At 48.0% G+C, this 17270-nt stretch overlaps 1 protein-coding gene across 3 annotated transcripts in view; it reads left to right on the forward strand.

Annotated features, from left to right (window-relative positions):
* Window positions 1-12463, forward strand: part of dscaml1 (Down syndrome cell adhesion molecule like 1) — a 494811-nt gene extending 482348 nt beyond the window's left edge. For all 3 annotated transcript variants that reach the window (XM_078426581.1, XM_078426582.1, XM_078426583.1), the window contains 5 exons: window positions 325-443; window positions 2498-2650; window positions 3528-3722; window positions 7287-7592; window positions 11661-12463. In XM_078426581.1, coding sequence (XP_078282707.1) covers window positions 325-443; window positions 2498-2650; window positions 3528-3722; window positions 7287-7592; window positions 11661-12100 — 1213 coding nt within the window. In that variant the 3' untranslated portion in view covers window positions 12101-12463. The remainder of the gene's footprint in view (window positions 1-324; window positions 444-2497; window positions 2651-3527; window positions 3723-7286; window positions 7593-11660) is intronic.
* Window positions 12464-17270: the final 4807 nt, after the last annotated feature.

A 17270-nucleotide genomic window follows, 5' to 3' on the forward strand; every position in this document is an offset into this window, starting at 1 on the left:
AGGGGAAAGAGTGGATGTAGAGTTGGAGGGCAGGAGGAATCACAGAGGGGGAGCAGTGAGAGAGCATGTTGCTAAACTCTCGTCGAAGAGAGGAGGAGAACTTTTACAAAGTAGACATACCTTGAGGAGAATCCGCAGTGGAGTGGCAAGAGGTGTAGCAAAATAATTGCAGATGCTGGTTCAATTTGAAGGTAGACACAAGATGCTGGCATATCTGTTGTAAGAATTGCAGTAAAATGAAAATGCAATGAAAGTAAGAATGTCATCGTTCAGTTTCGGGATAAGTGCCAACAAAACTCTCTTGATTCTCTCGCTTTCTTGCAGTAAGAACAACCGTAGCTTCGACACGCCGGTGAAAGGGCAGCCACAGGGACCCCGGCTTCACATCGACATCCCCAGAGTCCAGCTACTCATAGAGGACAAGGAGGGGATCAAACAACTGGGTAGGTGCTTCAGAGAGCCAGAGTGGCCCCTCATTCAAAACCCCAGTAGTAGCTGTACACGACAGCAATAGAGATGTAGAAACAAGAAACTGCAGATGATGGTTTACATCTTTTAAAAAGACATGAAGTACTGGAGTAACTCAGCAACTAGGCTCATATTCCTCTATGCCTGTCCTTACCAACTACCAGCTTTAGATGGTGTCATTATATCGGCAAGCCCTCCCCCCCTTCCCCTGCAAACTTACCCCTCAGATCTCATTAATTCTTATTAATTTCTCTATTCTCACCCTAAAGTTGTGCCCTCTAGTTCTAAACTCCCCTCCCCTGCTGCCTGGCCTGCTCCTGCCGAATGGCCTACCCCTTACTGAACGGCTTGCAATTGTTTAAAGGCCTGATCCTGATGAATGACCAACTCCTGTTGCCTGTCCCATTCTTGTTGAATACGCTGCTGCTGTTGTGTATCCCACTCGTGTTGAATAACCTACTCCAGCGGATTAGCCTAATCTTTGTTGAATTAGCCCACTCCTTGTTGAGTTGAGTGCTCTACACACGTTGAATGGCCTACATCGTGATAAATGGCCGATCCCCATTGAAGAGCCTGCAGTCCTATATGAGTCCATCAGTGTCCAATGACCTATCCTGTTGAAAGGGCTATATCGTATGTTGACCACCCACGTTCAGTGCCTTGCGTCCAATATCTGGTTTGGTTTACCGAGATACATTGAAATGCTTTCTTTTGCATACTATTCTATTAAATTAGATAATACTGCACATGAGTATAATTGAACCATACACAATTACAACTGGTAGAACAAGGAGAAAAATACCAAAGTACAGCTTATAGTGTAACCTGCAGCTATGGTTGCAAACTGTCCCGTATTAGCCGGGACGTCCCTTATTTTGGGCTAAATTAGTTTGTCCCATACGGGACCACCCTTGTCACGTATTAGTAGGGTTGCCAACTTCCGCACTCCCAAATAAGGGTCAAAGGGTGACGTCACCGCCCCGCGCCCCACCCAGCCAGCGGCCACGTGCTCCCGCTCCACCAATGGCGGCCGCCCGGGCCAGAAGACGGGTCGCGGCCGACAATGGTGGAGCGGGAGCACACGGCCGCTGGCCGGGAGAGGTCACGTGGGGCGCGGGGCGGTGACGTCGCCTTGTCCCCGAATTTGGGAGTGAGGAAGTTGGCAACCCGACCTGCAGCATAAACAGAAACAAGAGAAAGAAAATATTTGGATTCTACCTGTTCAAAATCAGCGAAGTTACGAGAGAGAGAGAAGCACCTTTCAGGTCAAGGACTGAATATTAGAGGGTTTTACTGGTAACAATGGAAGAGCCAAATTGAATCTCACATTGGTGTTTGTGGCTGAGACCATGTTTTTACCCAGACATCACTGATTAATGCAGATGCATCAACTAGAATATCTACAGGCTAAAATAAAATCTCGATCTGCTTCAAGTGCAAGAAAATTGATATTATTGACGTTTCTCAAGATTAATTTGCGGACATTGGACATGTCTATGGAATTGATGTCTGACAGTGCTGAGAAATATTGTATCAAGCTGGTAAGGGTGTCAAAGGGTATGGGGAGAAGGCTGGAGAATGGGATTGAGAGAGAAAAATAGATCAGCCTTGATTGAATGCTGGAGTAGACTTGATGGGCCGAAGGGCCTAATTCTTCTGCTATAACTTGTAGTCTTACGGAACTATATTCTGCACTCTGCATCTTCCCCTTTGCTCTGTCTATTGTACGTGAGTTTGACTTGAGTCTATTTATTATCTAATCTATTTGGAAAGCGTGTAAAACAAAGCTTTTCACTGTATCTCACCACACACGACAACAATAAACCTAAACCTTAACCGAACATTTTGTTCTATAGTACCTCTTGTTCTTTGACCTTCACCAGACAGTGTACTTGAGACAACTTTACTCAGGCTTATTGACTAAGCCACGAAAGGCCGCGGTTTCCTTCACGGCCAAATGTCCCCGTGTGAGGACCGTTTCCTGTCCGTGCCAGAGCTCCTCACCCTCTTGCTTTGCGTTCTGCTGCAGGGGACGACAAGGCCACCATCCCAGTGACAGACTCCGAGTTCAATCAATCGGTCAACCCCCAGAGTTTCTGCACCGGCGTGTCCCTCCATCACCCAGCCTTGGTCCAGAACACAGGGCCGCTGATCGACATGTCGGACATCCGCCCCGGCACCAGTAAGTATTGGTAATGAAGGGACTTCAGATCAGGAGGCCTCAACTCCCCCTCCATCAGATCAGAATGTGGGTCTTTCTATGCTTAAAATGGTAGTGGTCTGCACTGCTGGATTTAGGGGGAAGGTGTATCATACCATATCATATCATATATATCCAGCCGGAAACAGGCCTTTTCGGCCCTCCAAGTCCGTGCCGCCCAGCGATCCCCGCACACTAACACTATCCCACGCCCACTAGGGACAATTTTTACATTTACCCAGCCAATTAACCTACATACCTGTACGTCTTTGGAGTGTGGGAGGAAACCGAAGATCTCGGAGAAAACCCACGCAGGTCACGGGGAGAACGTACAAACTCCTTACAGCGCAGCACCCGTAGTCAGGATCGAACCTGAGTCTCCGGCGCTGCATTCGCTGTAAAGCAGCAACTCTACCGCTGCGCCACCGTGCCGCCCTAGAGGGTTATGGGGATTGGAGAGAGAGAAGGGACGTGAGCACCATTACCAATGCAGTTTAGGCAGCTCGGTGGCACAGCTGGTCGAGCAGCTGCCTCACAGCTCCAGAGACCCAGGTTCCATCCTGCCTTCCAATGCTCTGTGTACAGGCTCTGCATCTTCTCCCTGCGGCCCCCTGTGCTTCCTTCACGTCCTCCGGTTTCGTCCCACATCCCAAAAAAGTGGCAGAGGGTAGTTAATTGGCCACCGTAGCATTGAGCTGAGTGATGGAATCTGGGAGGGGGGGTGGGAGGGGTGGAGTTGATGGGAAATTGGGGAGGGAAAGTGATTATTATAGTCACTTGATGTTTGCCAGATTTTCGCTGGGCTGAAGGGGGCCAGGCTCGATGACTCGATAAAGTCTCTCGGTTTTCTTACCACCAGATCCAGTCGCGAGGAAGAGCATCAAATCGGCCCACAGTACGAGGAACAGGTACTCCAGCCAGTGGACCCTGACCAAATGTCAGGCCTCCACCCCTGCCCGAACCTTGACCTCCGACTGGAGAACTGTGGGGTCACAGCATGGAATAACCGCGACAGAGAGTGACAGCTACAGCGCCAGTCTCTCGCAGGACACCGGTAAGAGGGGCCGATCAAGCCGCCCTTGCTCCCATGTACCATAAAGATTTTGAAAGTTACTGCATTTATTGCCAGATGTAAGTCGTAGAGTCTTACAGCGTGGAAACAGGCCCCTCGGCCCAACTTGCCAATATGTCCCATCTGCACTAGTCCCACCTGCCTGCGTTTGGCCCATATCACTCTAAACCTGCCACATCCATGTAACTGTGTCAATAATTTTTAAACCTTGCAATTGTACCGGCCTCAACTAGTTCAATTTAGTTTATTGTCACGTGTACCGAGCGAGGTACAGTGAAAAGCTTGTGTTGCCTCAACTACCTCCTCCGGCAGCTCATTCGCCGAGTAATTCAACGGCAAGTGTTCCACTGGGCACCCCTTCCACCCTCCCAACAATCACTCTGTCCACCACCACCCCACACTATGGCTGCAGCGTGAATCATCTGTATTGCAGTTGCCCATCCAGGCCAGGCAAACAGCACCTCCCAAACCCACAACCTCAGCCACCAAGAAGTCCAGGACTACACACGTTCAGAAGCACCACCATCTCCAAAGCGTGCACCATGCTGACTTGGAAATATTTGCTATCGTTGTCATTATATTTACGTCCCGGAGCTTCCTACTGACCAACGCTCTTGGTCAAGTGGACAGCGGTGGTTCGAGTCGATGGCTGCCCATCGCCATGTTAAGAGCAAGCGCGGACGACCAATAAATGCCGGCCTTCCCACCAATGATCACTTCTGTGATTTCTTTAAAATGAAAGGGCGGCAAAATAAATAATTAGGGCGGCACGGTGGCGCAGCGGTAGAGTTGCTGCCTTACAGAGCTTTCAGCGCCGGAGACCCGGGTTCAATCCCGACTACGGGTGCTGTCTGTACGGAGTTTGTACCTTCTCCCCATGACCTTTCTCCAACATCTTCAGTATCCTCCAGCGCTCCAAGCAAGTGTGCTGGGGTCGCTGGTCGGCGCGGACTCGGTGGGCCGAAGGGCAGTGTTGCAGTGCTAATGTTCTAGGTGCCGGAGCTGTCCCTGGTGCTGGAGCGGCCACTGTTAAATTCCCCGCTCGTTAACATAGAAACAAAGAAAACATAGAAAATAGGTATAGGAGTAGGCCAATCGGCCCTTCGAGCCTGCACCGCCATTCAATATGATCATGGCTGATCATCCAACTCAGTATCCCGTACCTGCCTTCTCTCCATACCCCCTGATCCCTTTAGCCACAAGAGCCACATTCTAACTCACTCTTAAATATAGCCAATGAACTAGCCTCAACTACCTTCTGTGGCAGAGAATTCCACAGATTCACCACTCTCTGTGTGAAAAAAGACTTTCTCATCTCGGTCCTAAAAGACTTACCCCTTATCCGTAAACTGTGACCCCTTGTTCTGGACTTCCCCAACATCGGAAACAATCTTCCTGCATCTAGCCTGTCCAACCCCTTAAGAATTTTGTAAGTTTCTATAAGATCCCCCCTCAATCTTCTAAATTCCAGCGAGTACAAGCCGAGTCTATCCAGTCTTTCTTCATATGAAAGTCCTGCCATCCCAGGAATCAATCTGGTGAACCTTCTCTGTACTCCCTCTATGGCAAGAATGTCTTTCCTCAGATTAGGAGACCAAAACTGTGTGCAATACTCCAGGTGTGGTCTCACCAATGCCCTGTACAACAGCAGCAGAACCTCCCTGCTCCTATACTCAAATCCTTTCGCTATGAATGCCAACATACCATTCGCTTTCTTCACTGCCTGCTGCACCTGCATGCCTACTTTCAATGACTGGTGTACCACGACACCCAGGTCTTGTTGCATCTCCCCTTCTCCTAATCGGCCACCATTCAGGTAATAGTCTGCTTTCCTGTTCTTGCCACCAAAGTGGATAACCTTGTGGCGGCTCCCAAGGGTCGGGCCATACTACTACCGACCCCTCGGCACGGGAATGGACCAGTCCCGGGAGGCGGTCCTGGACTCAGAGATATAAGGACAAGGTTTGGGCGCCAAGCCATTCCGGCAGACTAGACCCGTCTGAGACCCACGAACTAATATGTCGACCGATTACCGTACGCGGTCCGGTCGGGTTGTGCGACCACCAGTGCGTTTCGTGCCTCCGGATCTGGGGGGGGGTACTGTGGCGGCTCCCAAGGGTCGGGCCATACTACTACCGACCCCTCGGCACGGGAATGGACCAGTTTCGGGAGGCGGTCCTGGACTCAGAGATATAAGGACAAGGTTTGGGCGCCAAGCCATTCCGGCAGACTAGACCCGTCTGAGACCCACGAACCAATAAATATACCTTCCCAAAATACCTGGCTCCTTGCCTTTATCAACACGCTACAACCTCACATTTATCCACATTATACTGCATCTGCCATGCATTTGCCCACTCACTCTCGGTCCTAAAATTCCCCGCTGTTTATTTAGGCTTTTTATTACAGAGGTGCCTGAGGACGGAGCTCACCAGAGAGAGAGCTTCAGTGAGCTCCGGCAGCATTTACTACTTTTATTTTTCAAGTGTTTATCTGATTTCTCCTTGAACCTATTTGAGGAATTTTAACGGTGGAAATGGGATCTCAGTTTCGTGTGCAGATGGCTGCAGTTTGGGCTTCTCAGCTCCACTGACATCATTGGTGCTGAATGTACACTGAAGCAACGACCTTAGTCTGAGTGATGGGAGACACACTCTCGTTCTCACCGGGATCCCACAGCTCACAAATCCCACTCGACCCACTGGGCCTTTTGTAAGAGCCGTCCAAACTTATATCGCTTTCTCTCGAATGCTGGAGATTGAGAGAGACCTGATAGAATTATAGGCAATCATGAGAGGCACAGATAGTGTCGACAGTCAGAACCTTTTCTCCCAGAATGGTAATGTCAAAGATTGGACGGCAAAGCCTGAAGGTGAGAGGAGCAAAGTTTAAAGGAGATGTGCAGTGCACGTTCTTTTACACAGAGTGGTGGGGGCCTGAAACACGCTGCCAGGGGAGGTGTGGAGGCAGATACAATAGTGCCGTTTAAGAGGCTTTTAGATAGGTGCATGAATGTGCTGGGAGTGGAGGGATATGGGTCATGTGCAAGCAGATGAAATTAGTGTAAGTTGGCATCATGTTCAGCACTGACATTGTTGGCCAAAGGGCCTGTTCCTGTGCTGTACATTTCTATTGTCTAATTATACTCTTCCCACCCCTCACTTACTTTAATCTGCTGTCTGTGGGCCGATACGTTGTCTCCCCTTCTCAATCTTCTCCAGCCCATTGTGGAAAATCATCATTGAATCTGTTTCAAATGCTCATTCAGGTTGTAACAATCTGTGTTTAAAGAAGATGGTGGCTGATGTTGATCATGATCTCTGATACCTGACCCTCCTGAGCCGTGTTCTGCATCTGATGCCTGACCCTCCCGAGCCATGTTATGCATCTGATGCCTGACCCTCCCGAGCCTTGTTCTGCATCTGATGCCTGACCCTCCCGAGCCATGTTATGCATCTGATGCCTGACCCTCCCGAGCCGTGTTCTGCATCTGATTCCATTATTTTGCTCACAACCTTCTTCCATCCTATTGCTTTCCCTTTCAAGACAAAGGCCGCAACAGCATGGTTTCCACAGAGAGTGCCTCCTCCACCTACGAGGAGTTGGCGCGGGCCTACGAGCACGCCAAGCTGGAGGAGCAACTGCAACACGCCAAGTTTGAGATCACAGAGTGCTTCATCTCGGACAGCTCCTCGGACCAGATGACCACTGGCACCAACGACAACGCTGACAGCATGACGTCCATGAGCACGCCCTCAGAGGCTGGCATCTGCCGGTTCACCGCATCGCCCCCACAAGCCCAGGACGTGGATCGAGGGAAGAACGTCGCCGTCCCCGTCGCTCATCGAGCTGGTGAGTAGTGCCACGTCTGTGCCATGCCACGCCCTGGCTTTATCGCTTGAGCAGAGCCCGCAATCAATCCCACTTTATATCCATCTTCAGCTCGTCCATGTTAAACTACTGGAAAAAGTGGCGCGGCTTAACAGAGTACTAACTGGAGGTCTATACCCTGCAGCTTGCTGGATTGCAATATCAGTTTAGTCTAGTGTAGTTTATTATTGTCACGTATACTGAAATTCAGTGAAGAGCTTTTTGTTCCAGCTTTCTCCCCCTACTGCAATCAGTCTGAAGAAGGGTTCCAACTCAAAACATCACCTATTCATATCGTCCAGAGATGTTATCCAACCCATTGAGTTATCCCAGCACTTTGTGTCTTTTTCCATAAACCCGTCTCTTGTGTGTGACATGTTGTTGAGGCAAGATAAGTAGAATTTGGGATTTAACTGGGAAAGTTGGAAGGGGTTTTCATGTTGATTCTAAGCTGCACTGCACCTGCCTTGTTGCGGTTTGATGGGACAGAGGAAGTTTGCTCAGTTTCCAACCCATTCTCTGCCTGCCCTTGGAGTACTTGATGGGATGGTGTGGAGGGACCTTAAACCATGTAACCAATATTATAACTGCCCATGGATGCTTTGCTCAGGCAACATCCAGGGACACTTACTCATCATCAAGACCATCTTCTGTGGAAAGATTTGATGGGACCAAGATGTTCCATACCTAAGTTGTGCTGCATTTGCCATGGGTATGTTTGATCGACTGTGTAGAGGGAACATTACTCCAACCAGTGCTATATCTACCCTCAGAGAGTGTAGTGGGACATTGAGTTAACTTTGTAAGCTGTGCTTTATTTACCCTTCCAGGGATTGATAGAACAGTGTGGAGAGTTTAGTTTAGTTTAGAGATACAGCACGGAAACAGGCCCTTCGGCCCACAGAGTCCGCACCGACCAGCGATCCCCTCACACCAACACTATCCTAGGGACAATTTACAATTCTTACAGAAGCCAATTAACCTACAAACCTGTACGTCTTTGGAGTGTGGGAGAAAACCCACGCAGGTCACGGCGAGAACGTACAAACTCCACACAGACAGCACCCGTAGTCAGGACCGCACCCAGGTCTCTGGCGCTGTAAGACAGCAACTCTACCGCTGCGCCACCGTGCCGCACGTTCTGAGCTATCCTCACTGACATTGGGTAGAATTGACAGGAAGTGTTTCAGCCCCCCAGCATTAACATCCCTCACCTTGATGAATACAGAACTTGACATAAACAGTTTTCAAAACGAAGTTCCTCTGAGGCAATGCTTCCGAGTAAATATCATTAATTTGTATCACTATGGTTACAGTTATGAGCGTAACCTCCCAAAACAACATTTTATCACGTAACCTAAAATGCCCGCGATACATTACTTGTAATGGACCCATTTGGATGCAGGCTGTCTGCATTTGTGTAGATGTGTAGCTGTTGTTTGAGTTCACATTGACACATTGACTCTCAATAAGCCTTCAACAGAAACCAACTCTCAACAATGTAGATACTTCTAGGATTTATTATTTTCCGAGATGCAGATGCTACTGGCAAGGACAGGATTTATTGCCTGCCCATAATCTCCCCTGAACTGCAACCCCCGCCAGGCCAGTGTGTGTAGGATAGTGTTAATGTGTGGGGATCGCTGGGTGGCGAGGACCCGGTGGGCTGAAGGGCCTGTTTCCGCGCTGTATCTCTAAATCTAAAATCTAAATCTAAATCTAATTAGTTTTAAATTGAGATTTACTTTGCGAATTGCAGTTCCCTGGTTGCCTTCATTTGATCTAAATTCATGACTTCCAATTGCTAATCCATGCCACTGGATTACTGATCCAGTAACATAACCATAATGGAACACATCCATGATATTTCTGGAAAATTATGACACATGTGGAACAGAGTGATGGGACCTGGGCCGTTATTTATGTGAGGCCTATGGCTCACAAATCTCTCTCTTGAACAGGTTTTCTGAATCGATAAGGATGTTTGATGTAGGCTCAGGGCTGTGCAAAGCTGGTTCAACAAGGGTTGATCATCTGGGTTTGTGGTGTCTGCTGTCAGCGTATAGCCCACCCTGCCCTATATGCCAGATGGAGCCCTTATCCAAGCCCGACTGTTGATTACCCGGGTTCCTTCTGAACCTCCTGTGGAACCGTCGGTGTGGAGTTTGCATGTTCTTTCTGCGACCGATACTTTTCCTTCAGGCCCCTTCTAAGTTCCTCCCACAACCCAAATATGTGGCAGAGGGTAGGTTAATTGGTCGCTGTAAATAGCCCCCCATGTTTAGGTGAGTGAAAGAAACCGAGGGAGAGGGGAGATGGTGGGAAACCGGGCCGTGCAAGCTCTTGTTGATACCAGGAACCAGGCTCAGCAACAGAGGCACAATGACAGCTGGATATTGGTACAGGTTATTGGTATACTACTGCTACATGAGCTGAGCTACAGTGAAAAGCCTTGGCTGTGTGCTGCTCAACCAATTCATACGAAACATAAAAGATAGACAATAGGTGCAGGAGTAGGCCATTCGGCCCTTCGAGCCAGCACCGCCATTCAATGTGATCATGGCTGATGATTCTCAATCAGTACCCCGTTCCTGCCTTCTCCCCTTGCCCCCTGACTCCGCTATCCTTAAGAGCTCTATCTAGCTCTGTCTTGAATGCATTCAGAGAATTGGCCTCCACTGCCTTCTGAGGCAGAGAATTCCACAGATTCTCAACTCTCTGACTGAAAAGGTTTTTCCTCATCTCTGTTCTAAATGGCCTACCCCTTATTCTTAAACTGTGGCCCCTTGTTCTGGACTCCCCCAACATTGGGAACATGTTTCCTGCCTCTAACGTGTCCAACCCCTTAATAATCTTATACGTTTCGATAAAATCCCCTCTCATCCTTCTAAATTTCAGTGTATTCAAGCCTAGTCGCTCCAGCCTTTCAACATATGACAGTCCCGCCATTCCGGGAATTAACCTAGTAAACCTATGCTGCACGCCCTCAATAAGATAGACACAAAGTGCTGGAGTAACTCTGCAGGTCAGACAGCATCCCTGGAGAAAAAGGATGGGTGACGTTTCAGGTCGGTACCCTTCTGTTTCTACGTGCTACATCTAAGTACAATTAGGCCATGCACAGGTACAAATAGAGCAAAGAGAAAAATACCAGAGTGCAGAATATTGTTTTACAGCATTGTTGCATAACAGTTACTGTCTACGGGTGCTTGTCGATACGGAGTTTGTACGCTCATCCCGATCTGCATTGGGTTTCTCCAGGATCTCCGGTTTCCTCCCACACTCAAAAGACGTATGTATAGGTTTGTAGGTAAATTGGCTTGGTATCATTCTAAATTGTCCCTAGTGTGTGTAGGGTAGTGTCTATGTACGGGGATTGCTGGTCAGTGCGGACTCAGCCATGATCACGATGAATGGCAGTGCTGGCTTGAAGGGCCAAATGGCCTCCTCCTGCACGTATTTTCTATGTTTCTATGTAACATAGCGGTGGGGCGAAGTGCTTGTTTCCACTCTGTATCTCTAAACTAAACTAAAGTTACATAGAAGAAGTCTAACATCCACAATGACGCAAGTTAGAAGATTGGGACTGCGCCCTAGTTTATGGAAGGCCACGTCAGTACTTTGGTAACAGTGGGGCAGAAGCTCGTCTTAAATCTGGTCGCACGTGCTTTCAGCTTTAGTATCTTCTGCCTGTCGGGAGAGGGGACAAGAGGTGATGACTGGGGTGAAACAGGTCCTTGATTGTGTTGGCTGCTTTCCCGAGGCAGCGTGATGTGTAGTTGGAGATGATGGTGGGGAGTCTAGCCTGTGTGATGGACAAGGCAAATTCCTCCAGTCTTGGGCGGAGCTGTTGCTAAACCAAGCTGTGATGAATTCGGATATGATGCTTTCTACAGATCCCATCTTTTGGATGTTTCAACTGAAGTAAACACACAGAGAAATAGTATAGTGGTGCTGGATTGGTTTCATTCGGGTGGTCTTGGGTTTATACGTTTGTTTTGACCTGTGCGTTGATTGATTGATTGATTGATTGATTGATTGATTTTGCAGGTGATTATTGCAATCTCCCTCTGTACGTCAAGTCCGATGCATTCTTCCGCAAGTCGGATGGCCGCGACCCTTGCCCCGTGGTGCCACCGAGGGAAGCGTCTATCCGGAGCGTGGCCAGAGCCTACCAGGCACAAGGCCGGCACATGACCCTCGACCCCAACAGCAAGCCGCCCATCCACCCGCACGCCACGGCCACCTTACCTCAGAGGACTCTCACCGTGCCCGGCTCCACGGCTCCCGTTGCCGCCACCTCCACCAACACCACCGCCTCCAGCGCCAACACCACCGCCGGCGCCAGTGCCCCCGCCGAGCCGCGACTGCCCGCGAACATGAAAATCAGCGGCTCCAGAGACTCGCTACTAGAGATGAGCACGGCTGGACTGGGCAGGTCACAGAAGCAGGGGGCAGGAGCCTATTCAAAGTCCTACACCCTGGTGTAGCTCAAACACGTCCCCTTCTCACCCTCGCCCTTGTTAATTTGTAATAAAAATATTTCTTGTACATAAAGAACTCTTTTTGTATAAATAATACTATTTTCTTCTTCTGCAGACCGATCAGGGCACAAAAAAAAAAATCAAAATGTGATGTTATTTAAAAAACAAAAACTAAAAAAAAGCGCACATTGTTTTGAACAGAGAACACAAATGAGGTTTTTTTTCTGATGTTGTGGATTGTTTCAAAGCAAGTTCCCTGAAGCCATTGCATGCGGACTATTTTACTGTTTAAAAGGATAACTCATAAAGAATCTGCTTCTATTTGCAAATGCTTGTGTTAATACCTTTTTTCTATGAAAAAAAACTCCAGACGCCGTGTGCAATAAAACATTTGTTTATATGCTGTTGTCTGCTGATTTTTGGTTTAGCATTTGTCCCTGCTGATTAAATGTAGGAGGTGCTGGAAGGAATGACTGGGGAGAGACATCAGGCCATACCATTCATTTGAATTCCAAGCTTTATCCAAAAAAAGACACCAATTGCTGGAGCAACTCAGCAGGCCAGGCAGTATCTCTGGACATGTGTGTAGAAAGGAACTGCAGATGCTGGTTTATACCGAAGATAGACTCAAAGTGCTGGAGCATCTCAGCGGGTCAAGCAGCATCTCTGGAGAAAAGTGATGGGTGACGTTTCAGGTTGGGACCCTTCTTTTAGGCTGAAATTAGAGGGGAGGGAACTGGAGTGAAGAAAAAGCCAGAAGGTCAGAAACATCAGACATCTCTGGAGAACATGGATAAGCGACATTTTGGGTCGAGATCCTTCTTCAGACTGTTTGTAGTAGGGGAGAGAAAGCTAGAAGAGAGTTGGGGGCAGGACAAAGCCTGGCAAGTGAGAGATAGATCCTCTGTCCCTCTCTTCCCCTCCTCCTTCCCAGATCTCCCTCTATCTTCCTGTCTCCACCTATAGCCTTCCTTTGTCCCGCCCCCCTGACATCAGTCTGAAGAAGGGTTTCGACCCGAAACGTCACCCATTCCTTCTCTCCTGAGATGCTGCCTGACCTGCTGAGTTACTCCAGCATTTTGTGAATAAAGTGAAAGGTAGATACAGGTGATGGGGACTTTTGATTGTCAAATGGTTGGACAAAGGCCAGAGATGAAAAGACAGAAGTGTGATTTCAGGAGATGCAGAGAGGAGACATGAAATGTGAATCTAGAGAAAAGAACAGGGTACAGTTTGTGAATGATCAGCCATGATCACATTGAATGGCGGTGCTGGCTCGAAGGGCCGAATGGCCTACTCCTGCACCTATTGTCTAATGGAATACAGGTGGAGGGGGAAAGGGGTGAAATGGGAACAAGGGCCTGTTCCTGTGCTGTATTATTCTATGTTCTACCCCAGAGAGTTGAGGAGCCAAGATAATTGGGAGTATTTAAAGTTGAAGCCTGCCGCCATTCCTAATTTTTCTCTTCTTATGTTCTCATTATCACCACAGTGGGTGTTTTCCAGAAGACTTTGTCCTTGAGGATAGGCCCCAAGATTCTCCTACAAACTGGCATGCCACGTGTCGGGAACTCTGAATCATGTAGCGAAACACTGGAATTGTAACGCCAAGCAAAACTCAACCAGTATTATTGGTCCCTTGGGTTGTGCATGCCTCATTGATGTCAAATTCCATTCTCTCCACAACTTACTTGTCTCTTGTCAAGGGTTCCAAGCCAAATTGACAGATGGAAGATGAGTAGAAACAAGGAACTGCAGATGCTGGTTTACAATAAAACGACACAATGTGCTGGAGATGCTGCCCGATCCACTGAGTTACTCCAGCACACTGAAAGGGACCTGTGAGTGAGTGAGCGAGTGAGACCATCATTGTAAACAGAAGGTTACAAGCACTTTTAATCAGTTATTTTCTAATGCACTTATTGCCGATCCTTAAATTCCCGCCAGAAGGTGGCGGGAAGCCGCTTTCCTAAGCTGCGTCCGTCCCTCTCTCCCGAGATGCTGCCTGACCCGCTGAGCTACTCCAGCATTTGGTGTCTACTTCCATCCTTTGGCTCTTGCTTCTGCTCCAGGATGTAGACTTCTGGTGGCACGGTGGCGCAGCGGTAGAGTTGCTGCCTTACAGCACTTGCAGCGCCGGAGACCCGGGTTCGATCCCGAATACGGGTGCTGTCTGTACGGAGTTTGTACGTTCTCCCCGTGACCGCGTGGGTTTTCTCCAAGATCTTCGGTTTTCTCCCGCACTCCAAAGACGTGCAGGTACGAAGGTAAATTGGCTTGGTAAATGTAATAATAGTCCCTAGTGTTTGTAGTATAGTGTTAATATGCGGGGATCGCTGGTCGGCGCGGACCCAGTGGGCCGAAGGGCCTGTTTCCACGCTGTATCTCTAAACTAAACTAAACTAATCTCAGCAAAGATGAAGGAATGGCAATATATTTTTAACTGGGGATGGTGTGCATCCTGGACAGGTATCTGAAAGTGGAGTGTTCTCATGGGCCTGAAATCCTTGCTCTTCATGGTGGCAGAGAATATGGGTTTGGAGATGTAATCAGAGAAACCTAGGTGAGTTAGTATGGTGTGAAATTCCTGCTCTCAGATAACTCTTCATGAGATGACCATTATTCTTTCACAAGGACAAAGAGGGAAAGGATTGAAATGAGAAATTAATGTGACTGATGGCAATTTTCTCCTTGGATGGGATTGAAACTGGGAAGTTTCCTAAACTATCCCTAATTCCCCTAGAAAAGGCGTTGGTGAACTTTGGTACTTTGCTTCCGCAAGAGCTGGTGTCCATAGCACGTACCAACTGGGACAAAGGAAATAGATGGTAGTCACAGACTGAAAGCAAGACTGAGGCTTGATACAATCACCTCAAGCCAATACACTTACCTTCTTTGAATGTCAGGTTGTGTTTCAGATTGAGTTACTGAAGTCCTCAGTCCACATTACAACCACCATGTATCGGTCGTGGAGGGAATGTTCAATGGTACTTCTAGAGGTGGAGATGCTGTCTCATTGTTTCAGTGCCCTGGGTTCAATTCTGACTTCTGGTGCCCTCTGCGTGGAGTTCACACATTCTCCCCGTGACCCCGTGGGTTTTCCCAAGTGCTCCAGTTTCTTCCCACGTCCCAAAGTTGTGCTGGTCACGGTCGGTTAATTGCCCCCCCTGTAAACACCCTGAGCTTGGTTGTGTCTCAGGGCAACGTAGTGGGGGGGGGAGGGGATTGATCAGCAGTGAAAGAGAGTTGGATACAGAACAGTAACGGGGGGAGCGAGATTGATGGAATTGCCCTGAGATCTGGCATATGTTTGAGAGGCTAAATAAACTCCTAAATGTGAGAAATGAAAATGTTCATGAAGATGGATGCAGACTCAATCAAGTAGGATACTTTCACCTTGATAGTTCATGACTGTGGTTGGAACAGCCAGCATTGAAGAAAGTCAAGTCTATTGGTTTGTACGAATGTACCAAGCTGAACCCTCTCTTTCCCTCTGTGACTCCCTCTGATCCTAAACAGATCTGACCACTTGCCAAATTATGGAGAAGTCCTTTTGTTTTATACTGGGGTGTTCAGCAGTCTGTGTGTTGATCCTAGCCATGTTAAAGTAGTCAACACTGCCATCTTGGTGCAGTTACGAATGAATCTTAAATGGACATTTATTTCTATGTGTAGGAAAAAAAACTGCTGATGCTGGTTTAAATCGAAGGTAGACACAAAATGCTGGAGAAACTCAGTGGGACAGGCAGCATCTTGGGAGAGAAGGAATGGGTGATGTTTCGGGTCGGGACCCTTCAGGTCGAGACCGTTCCTTCTCTCCCGAGATGCTGCCTGTCCCGCTGAGTTACTCCAGCATTTTGTGTCTACCTTCGATTTATTTCTATGTGTTTTCTTTTCTCATCCATTTAGGATAAGTTTAGTACTCAATTTAGAGATTGAGAGGAGCTAGGATGGAGAGTGAGGCAGAGTGTGAGTGGCAGCCTTGTACTGCTACACCGAGGGTTTGGAAATGAAGTCCATTGGCATGTTTTTTTCTGGGATAATTTCCAGGAGCCTCCCATATCTCCCAATTTTCCTTCGTCTTCTCAGAATCCAATGCAGAAGTTAGCAATTAAGTTTGTTCATGATACCAAGTTCAGTATCCATCTGCATCGGATCAGTTTCCCATTATTGACTTTCCACATTGAATATACTACCTGATTTAATGCTTGCAACCGATCTCTTAAAGGAATCGTGTCCTTCAAATGGAGCGAAAGTGGAGCCATATTGTGCTACTCCAACGAGGGTTTGGGTAACTGACACCTTGATGAGACCACATGAAGGGAAATTCTCATTAAATCTCAGAGGGCCTTCAGAACAGAGTTTTGGGCCATCGGTTTCTGCTTGTGTTCGTGCTTGCTGTGAGATTCCTGCTCTCAACCTAGTGTCCATACAAAGGCCAGTTAGTCATGAGGAAACAAGAAGAAGATTGAAATGGAAACTTGTGTGATGGGCAAAACTTATTTGCTTAATTTCTTCAAGGGACATCATTGGAAAGCCGGCATCTATTGACTCCTTCTCTCTTTACCCTTGGGGAAGTGGTGGGAAGCCTCCTTTTCCCACCACTGCAGTCCTCTGGTGCTCTCAGTGTTGGGCAGAGAGTCCCTGGTTTTAGACTTGGTGACAGTAAGGAAACAGCAGGATATTTACAAGTCACGATGCACATGCCTAGAAACGACAGGCAGAGCAGTTGCTTTGATCCTCCATAGAAGGGTGAGCTCAAATGCTTTGCTAAAAATGAAATTATTTCTTCATTAACTAAAGAAACACTTGAAGTGAAGTCGGTCAGCGGTTTTTGAATTTGATTCTCTGGTGCATTTTGAACTTTCCCAAAGCTTGTGCCCTCTCATTCTCATGCTCCAAGCTTTCATCATTCTATGGTGGATGTCACAGACATCTGCTTCCAAAATGAACACAAAGTGCTGGAGTAACTCAGTGGACAGGCGATGTTTCGGGTCGGGACCCTTCTTCAGACTGAAGAAGTGCCTCGACCCAAAACGTCACCTATCCCTGTTCTCCAGAAATGTGGCTTGATCCGCTGAGTTACTAAAGCGCTCTGTGTAAACAAGCATCAGCCGTTCCTGGTTTCTATATGATGCCTGATTCGAGTTTCTGGAAAGATTTCTCTGCACTGTGC

Source organism: Rhinoraja longicauda, chromosome 32 (genome assembly GCF_053455715.1).
Source record: "Rhinoraja longicauda isolate Sanriku21f chromosome 32, sRhiLon1.1, whole genome shotgun sequence".
NCBI classification, from domain to species: Eukaryota; Metazoa; Chordata; class Chondrichthyes; order Rajiformes; family Arhynchobatidae; genus Rhinoraja; species Rhinoraja longicauda.